General features: G+C 40.8%; 1 protein-coding gene across 1 annotated transcript; it reads left to right on the top strand.

Annotated features, from left to right (window-relative positions):
* The first annotated feature begins 682 nt into the window (after positions 1-682).
* twist2 lies at positions 683-2538 on the top strand. Its single transcript, XM_058082339.1, has 2 exons — positions 683-1427; positions 2120-2538. Exon 1 carries the CDS (start codon positions 893-895, stop codon positions 1394-1396), a length of 504 nt encoding a protein of 167 aa, XP_057938322.1. The 5' UTR covers positions 683-892; the 3' UTR covers positions 1397-1427; positions 2120-2538.
* Positions 2539-9108: the final 6570 nt, after the last annotated feature.

The following is a 9108-nucleotide window of genomic DNA, read 5'->3' as shown; positions in this document are numbered from 1 at the left end:
GCTGGAGCCTATCCCAGCTGTCTTCGGGCGAGAGGCGGGGTACACCCTGGACTGGTCGCCAGCCAATCACAGGGCACATATAGACAAACAACCATTCACACTCACATATGGACAATTTGGATTCACCAATTAACCTAGCATGTTTTTGGAATGTGGGAGGAAACCGGAGTACCCGGAGAAAATCCATGCATGCACGGGGAGAACATGGAAACTCCACACAGACATGGCCAAGGGTGGGATTGAACTCGGGTCTCCAAGCTGTGAGGTCTGTGCGCTAACCACTCGTGTATATATATATATATATATATATATATATATATATATATATATATATATATATATATATATATATATATATATATATATATATATATATATATAATTGAATATTAAGCTCTCCTGTGTCCCAGGCGTATTCTCTGAGTTTATAAACAATATAACAATATGTACATTTAATAATATAAACAATGCAACAATATAAACAACACACGGGCCTCCCATTCCTAGCCAAAAGTCACTTTAAAAATATCTGTCAAATACAACAACATGGTGTGAACACCAAAGTCGAATCCATAATAGCTGTTTTTGACTGCAGTTGACTTGACACAAGCTCCCCCTCCAACCCCAAAAGCCCTCCCCTTCCACCCTCCACAAGTATTTAGCATCCCAAACCAGAGTAAGGTTTCCAAAAAAATTAGGAAAAACTTCCTGCAAGAGGAGGAGAGGCATGCCAAGCTTCAGTTTGAAGTCCGTCTCCTTTTAAGCCAAGGCGCACTTCGAAGCGCGCACAGTCCTCCAAGTTCTCCATCTTGACGGATACATTTTCCTCACCACGGCTTCAAAGGTGGACACCGTTTTCTCCTCTCCACCCTTGCATTTCTTCAAGAAAGAAATGGAAGAGGGCTCCAGTTCCCCGGTGTCCCCGGTGGACAGCCTGGGAAGCAGCGAGGAGGACATGGACCGCCAGCACAAGCGCTGCACCAGGAAGAGGACACCCAGCAAAAAGTCCGCTGAGGACAGCAGCAGCAGCAGCGGCCTCAGTCCGGGGCCCGTGAAGCGGCCCAAGAAGCCGAGTCCGACCGGTACGCAGTCTTACGAGGAGCTCCAGAACCAGCGGGTGCTGGCCAACGTCCGAGAGAGGCAACGGACGCAGTCTCTCAACGAGGCCTTTGCGTCTTTACGCAAGATCATCCCCACTCTGCCGTCGGACAAACTGAGCAAGATCCAGACGCTGAAGCTGGCTTCCAGGTACATCGACTTCCTGTGTCAGGTGCTGCAGAGCGACGAGATGGACAACAAGATGTCCAGCTGCAGCTACGTGGCCCACGAAAGACTCAGCTACGCCTTCTCCGTGTGGAGGATGGAAGGCGCTTGGTCCATGTCTACCTCCCACTAACATCTGCGCACCTTCAAGGATGCCCAAAGCGGTGAGTTCCACACAGATGACGAAGCCAACAGGTTAAAATAATATGATAAAATAAAAGAAGTCCTTATGTAAAGTATAAGTGACTATCTTTATGATGTTCTGTGTACCCTTGCTGCAATACGCTACATTTTAATTCTGTCCAGATTAATTAATTCCTAGATTAACAATAATGAAAATGCACAAACTCAACCGGATCTTGTTTTGCTTTTTTAATTTTTAATTCCTATTTCCTACCATAAATAACTGGGCTGCACCAAAATACCAAAAATGCAGCTGCGCTTTGCTGTGTGCACACCACAGGAATGAGCATGAAAGTGCTGCACAATAAAAAAACAAAAAAAAAAAAAAACAAAAAACACAGGCCCATATTAACGGGGGTAATTGGGACATTTTGTTTTTTGTATTTTGATGTTTAAAATAGGAAAAAAAACCCATACACAATGTTGTGCACAAAATGACAGAAAAAGCTATTTTTGGTGAAAATTAAGAAAAATATATTTAAATAAATGTAACCTGAATTAATAGTGAAAAATATTAATTAAATACAACTTAACTTTAGAGGTTCCTCAAAATATTTTCCCCCCCAAAAATTTTGAATGTGATTTTTGTTATCAAAATTTAAAAAAAACTAAAAAAAAAACTAAAAAAAATATATGAAATGCCATACTCATTTCACCTTTGCTTTTCTTGCAGACTGTCTGAACTCTCCAAAATCAAATGGATTATTGAGCAGCCCACAAACCTGAGTGGCATTGAGACGTAATGTGACACACACACGCACACACACACACACACGTGTGCATTGAGGAGTGTGTGGCTGCAGATTGACCACACTGCCTCTGGCAGGCTGTTGTTGAGCTGTTGAAAGAAGAAGAAGAAAGCAAAGCGCTGTGGTTGAGGATGATAGCTCGGATATTCCAGCAAATCTACATGAAGGATATATATTTTGTTCCCCAAAGACTTTAAAACCAAAGTATATATAAATGAATGCATATTGTACATACCTGTGTAAGTGTGCCTATAGCCTGCAAAGGGGCCAATGCATCATTCGCAGACATTCTCTCTTTTTGTACATTTGTGCTTATTTATTAAAACATATTTTTGAACAAAAAGTAGTGTTTTGTTTCTTCATCTGAGTAGCAGCTGCGGCTTTGTAAGCACGTGTCAACAAAATGTATTTATTTGCAGGACTTTTTTGGATCCTGCCTGATAGCTGCAGTGTTATTAGCTTCAAAATACCCGCATGGTTGTTTCCTGCAGCGTGTAGGAAAGTTGGGGGGGCGATCATAAAACTCGGCTTCATTAAGAGTGCAGGAAATTCGAGCCAGTTTCAAACTCGGTCATATAAAAAAGCTTGTCTGCTTGAATAACCGGTAATCATTTCAAATGCCTGTGGGCCTTTTAATGAGCTGAGAGCCCCAAACAACCAAGATAAGAACAACAACGTTGGCTTTGCAATGAATTTAACTCTTAAAACATTTTTCTTCCCAGGCTTTGATGCAATCTAAAAACCGCTGTGAAAGGACTTCATTGTTGAGGTGAGGCCGCTGGTGTGACTCAAAGTCTTTGCTTTCACAATTATCTCAGATCATTCAAAGTGGGTTCATTGTGACCCAATCGCCAGCAGGGATCGACACCTTGGAGATGCAATGAGCAAAAGATACATGGATGTTCACTCTTCATAGTTGAGGGTTGTCCAAAGGGGTGGCCAAGAGCTGGCATTTTGTTTCTAAAAGTACAATTAAACAAGAAAACAAGCTGGCAAAAACACCAAAAATGTGAAATGTAAAGAGAGAAAGTTGAAATGTTATTATCAATTATTTAATAAATATTGCATTTATGACATATATACATGAAAATTTGCATTTGTTAATATTTAATTTAATTAAAAAACAATTCATTTTCATTTTTAATATTTTTTTTAAAACATAGCCCTCAATAGAAAGCTTTATTTCCTCCAATATTGTTACATACAAGCAAGTCGATCAAACCCCGCACTTTGTACCATCCACCTGTTTGTGGTTCTTTCAAATCCACATCAATAATAGTTGTGATATATTTCCATTTCGGGTCAATTCTGTTGTGTGGATTTGTTGTTGCATTGTGGAGTTTGTTTTGTGGCCATTTGCAGTCACGGTGTGGCGTTCTTATTTCTGTTCTTGTTCTCTTTCTTGGCCACTGTACAAAAAAAGAAATGTATATTCCAATGTCTAGTCTTATGTGAGTATTATATACTAAGTGTGTATAAGGTCCTACAGGAACACACATTTCTAACGATGAATGTCATAAGTCCGTCTTACGATGTGTGAAACATTTACACGTGAAAGGATGTTCCAGTGTCGACTTTGGCGCGGTGGTCTAGGATGCCGCCGGATGCCCCGCTTATCCGTAGGAGCCCGTTTGATACCCACTCATTATCCCGAGCCCTCACAGCTGAGCAGCATACAATCACCCGGGGCCACTGCTCTGGTGGGGCGAGAGATCCAGATGTTTCCTGTAAAATCAGACGGAAAAAGCTACAAAACTTTAATTTGCAGTAAAAAGGAGAATAAAGTAAAGGTTTACATTCTGTGGCCCTCAAACAGCATTCTGACTTCATCGGGGTTAATAGCAAATATTACCTTTACACCACAACATGTTGGAATGGTTTGGCTTGCCAGCACATGGAATGGTTCATTAAAACTTTATCATTACTTTGCATGACAAGCGAGGTTATACACCCTGAATGCAAACATTAGATTTTGATTCCAAAGTACAATCACGTCACAACGATGGATCACATGTGTCTGTAGTAGCTTTTGTGTATTTATAAAACTTGTCCAGCAGGCATACTGCTGCGTGTTCCATCGCTTTTGCAGGAAATGGAAGGAAAAATTCATCCATCCTTTATGTAGCCTGTGCACACATAAGTCACTTCGAGAATGGAAAGTGTCTTTCTGATCAACCTCTGACGGTGTCCATGGCCTCAAACCTCGGAGGCCTAAATTTGTGTCTATATGCAGAAAACGCTTCTCACACATTAGCAGGATTTGCCAGCCGAAAATGAATGGATTAAGACGTGAAGCAACACATTCTGGCTAGTGCTGAACAGCACATCTTTTGTTTTGAACACTACTACACACATGAGGAATTGTGAAGGACAGGACAGTAACATAAAAGTACTTTATTTTCCATTACCGTCATCCCTTTTAGCGTATTTTTCTACACTTTGGCGTACTTAGACTTTATGTGTGAAGGATGTACACTATTAACACTCCATTTCTCATAATCATGTACTACAGCATGGCATTGCATTTTGACTGCCAAATTGGAACCCCAAGCAGAATTCTATCGTCCTCACTCTGGGCCAAAACAATAACAAATTAATCGACAAAAAAATTTCCAGGGCTGCGGATCAAACCCACAACATCTGTCATAAAAGGTAGCAGCTGTATCATGACACTGTCAAGCAAGTCCACACATGTACCATGCAAGAACGCTCATAAATATTTAGATTATGTTGATTTGCTTGCATTTTATATCAGCATTATATATGCAAGTAAATGAGAATTTGCTGATGAGAAATACTGAATGCGGTTTTATTTTCATTGCGTTGAAATCCCTCGTTTATCGCTGTTAAGTGGTTCCAAACTTGACCACGATAAGTGAAATAGGAGTCCTTATTTATAAAAGGAACAATTATTATAGTTAGACGACTTTCATTATGAGTGCCCTGTAGGGCAGTGATTTTCAATAACTGTGCCGCGGCACACAAGTGTACCGTGAGAAATTGTCAGGTGTGCCGTGAGGAATTATTCAATATCACTTTTTTAATTAACATGTATTCATAATTTTCTGCAAATACGTATTATGTCATTGTCGTGTGTCATTGATGTAAAGACTGGCAGAGCAATGTAATATTCGTCCGTGTGGCAACACGTAGCTGATTGCCTCATTCCTCTAATAGACTTAGTGATGCACGTGAGAGGTAGTGGTGACATTTTGTAACATTGTTAGTTAAATTAGTATGCAGATCAAAAGGATCTGCTGTGGCGAGTCCGTAATCACGAAAAAGCTGAAAGAAGCAAATAATGTTGGTTATTGGTGTGCCGCAAAATGTTTCCAACATAAAAAACGTGCCGTGGCTCAAAAAAGGTTGAAAAACACTACTCTAGGGGAATATATATAAAATACAAAGACTCCAAATAATCCAAAAGTCAAACCCACTGCACACTCAGGACTACATTTATGTGCATTTGATTAATGTGATCAATTCTCTTGTAAGTAATCATTGACAAATGATATCTTGCACTAAAAAAAAATCCAATGGGATATAGTCCACAAAGTCAGGAAAAACGCAACAAACCAGCAGTAAAGCAGTGATGCACGGGGCGGGTGTACACCAGTGGGGGCAAGGAGAGTGAGGAGGAAACACGCCCAAGTCCAGCATAGTATGGTACGCCCCAATTTAAACATCAGTGATGTTTGCCGAACAATAATTACAGTTTTGCAAGCACGGAGCAGAGATGACATCATCTCAACTGGGGAATATTTTCAAGGCTTGTTATAAAAGCAACAAGCAATCAGTTGCATAAACAAAACAATTCCTTGTGCTTTTAGGTTAGATTTGTGTCTGCTAGACAATTCGTTTGTTTTTTTTTTATTGCATCAGTGTGATTCTTTTTGGCTGCAGAACTTGCTTTCAGTTGTGGGCGAGCAAACCTTTCCCCTCAGCTCATTAGCAGCCGTGATGGCACAGAGGTCAGCAGAGTTCACAAGGTCACACTCGCTCAGGAGCCGACTGGCTTTTGTTTTTACTTTTCCTTCACTACCGTGTGAGACCACCCCACAGAGAAGGTGACAGGAAATGAAGCCAAGAATAACATGCAGAGTTACTTCATACTTCTGCTGCTGTACTTGAATCAGGAGGCATCCAAAATGCACTAAAATATTGGGACACATTGTCCTTTACCAGCAGGAAGTGAATATAGAAGAATCCACAAACTCATCCAAACTCAACCTTCTTTCATCAATTGGGTTCCCATCCCCACTGTCAAACATGGAGGTAGAAACATTCTGCTTTGGGGATGTTTCTTTGCTAAAAGTACAAATGGCCACATGCCGTCTACACTGTCAGGAGATCTGGAAGGTCTGTTTGGGCATCTCTCTTTGAAGTGTGCATGTTCTTCCTGTGCATGAATGTTTTTTTTCAGGTGGCCCATTTTTTGCCCACATTCCCAAAAAATGCATGTTAGGTTAATTGGAGACACTAAATTATCCTTTGGTATGAATGCGAGTGTGAATGGTTGTTTGTCTGGCTGGCTGGCTGGCTCGCCCAAAGCTGAGGACAAACGGCATGGAAAACGAATGAAATGTGATAATGGCGGATTGCCATGTAGACGAGTAAACAGCTTCTATCTGAAAACAGTGACTTCATTCGCCCAGCCGCATCACGTGACCAGAAGTGAGTGATGTTGACAAGCCAACATAATATCTGAATATTTCCACTGGCGTAACTTACCCCAGTTGACATTTTCTCTTATCCTCCAAAATGACTCGCAGAAGTAATTCCACTTCCTTCTCAAAGATGGACACATCTTGGAAAGCAGAAGAAGATGGACTCCTCCTTTACATAGCTTGTAAAAGAAAATAAATGACATGTTTTTAATGTTCTCTTTAAGTTGTAAGAACATTTATCACCCAATTTATACGCTTAACAATTTTGATGTAAACAATGTAAACAAAATTATGATATGTATATATGGAAGATGGATGGGAGTTTGCCCAACTGGTCTACATGTATTCTGGGAGTAAAGGGTTGCTGGCATGCTACTATGTGCCATTTGGTCCTTGTACTACCCAGTAGTTTCTTCCGTAGGCTGGCTAGACTCACCCTAAGAGAGAGAGTGAGGAGCTCAATCCTTTAGGCTCAGAGTACAGCCACTGCTCCATCACATCAAGAAGGAGGTAGAGGTGACTCGGGCATCTAGTCCGGACGCCTGCCTGGTGAAATGTTCCAGGCATGCCCAACTGGGATAATCTGATGGACAACATCAACAAGAGGACGAGAGTGAGGCCAAAACAGGGAGGTTTCTAAACCTTGAAATGAAGCTTGATAAGGTGTCACGAAACAGAACACTTATTATAATCGCAGTGCCACCAAGAAAATGACACAATTAAACACATAGGACAGCTAGTACTATGGGGAATAATAAACAACCATTTTAACACTAAACATGTAACTTTTTCCAAAAACAAGCACCACAAAGCATCCGGCATCACCCAGACTCGCCCTTCATTGGCGCTCAGGTAAATTGAGTTTGTGACCCCTGAACTAAGCAAAAAAAAAAAACAATGTGATTGACTTGCTGTGGTGACCCCTGATGGGAAAATCCAAAAGCCAACTATCACACCATTGTGATTCAAATACTGAAAGTAAATAAATTCCTTAATGGCTTGATGCAGATCTGTTCTTTCTTGGCCTCTGCAGCAACATTTTTAAGAAATTGGATGCCCCACTCGGGCATCTCTGTGTGGAGTTTGCATGTTCTCCCTGTGAGTGGGTTTCCTCCGGTTTCCTCCCACATTCCAAAAACATGCCAAGTTAATTGGCGACTCCAAATTGTCCATAGGTATGAATGTGAGTGTGAATGGTTGTTTGTCTATATGTGCCCTGTGATTGGTCCAGGGTCCAGGGTGTAATTTTATATATTGTATTAATTTTTTTAAATTTAAAATTTACTTAGAAATTTTATTTATTTATATTATTTATTTATATATTTATTTATGTATTTAAAATTAATTATTCTAATCGTATTTTCTAATTTATAAACATGTAAATTGTGTGACATGTTATCTTACAAGTGAAAGACTACAGTGAAAACAATGCTATTCAAATCTGGCCTCGGGTGCCACTTTTGAGTACTCGATAAACATTTTTTTTTGTCAAACCGGAGCTAAGAGCTTCTTTTGGCTGTAACAATTTCCAAGTATCTTCAAAGGTTTGATGTCAGTGCATGTGTGAAACACCAGACTAAACTCTAAAACAAGCGAACATGTGCAGTTTCTCAAACATACTATGGATCAGAAGCTGCAGTCACACCGGTGGAATGTACACTGGAAAGAACAACGCTGTCTGCAGACTACCTCGTGTCCTTCTACGCTGTTTCATTCAAAGTCTAGAAACAGAACATCCGTGTGTTATTTTCACATCTGTGGGACTTGACTATTTTTATAGCAATATCCATTCATACTGTCCTATATACACCTATTCCACGCCTCTTTGTTGATGATCCAAAAGTGATTGTAATGACTAATCTGTAATTAGTTTTGCTGGCCAAAGCAGCATCACTCATTTAGACACTGGAACCTGAAATTAAAATGTGCTGTGATGAGTCCAGCTGGGTAGATGCGGCCTCTCTATGCACACGTGTGGCTGCGTAATGATAGAGAGAACTGACAACGACAGACGCTGTGAGAGGATGAGCGAGGAGAGATAGATGCCGCAGACCAGAATGTCACCGTGAGGAATCAAGAGGGGGGAAAAAAAGATAGGGAGGGTTTTTTTTGGACCGTAATTCACTCCTTTGTGACATTTCAGTCGTTTGTTGTGGGGACACGGCCACCGTCTTTTAGGCAGACCTTCAGGAAGGAGGAAAGTTCAGCTGGCAGGGCTCCACCTTTTCTCTGACCTGACCTTGTGG

This window comes from Doryrhamphus excisus, chromosome 9, assembly GCF_030265055.1.
Source record: "Doryrhamphus excisus isolate RoL2022-K1 chromosome 9, RoL_Dexc_1.0, whole genome shotgun sequence".
In the NCBI taxonomy this organism is placed as follows: domain Eukaryota; kingdom Metazoa; phylum Chordata; class Actinopteri; order Syngnathiformes; family Syngnathidae; genus Doryrhamphus; species Doryrhamphus excisus.
The sequence above is the reverse complement of the archived record's forward strand: the minus strand, read 5'-3'. Positions and strand labels throughout refer to the sequence as shown.

Excerpts from the sequence above, each read along its gene's own strand:
- twist2 (XM_058082339.1), top strand. The coding sequence starts at position 893 with ATGGAAGAGGGCTCCAGTTCCCCGGTGTCCCCGGTGGACAGCCTGGGA.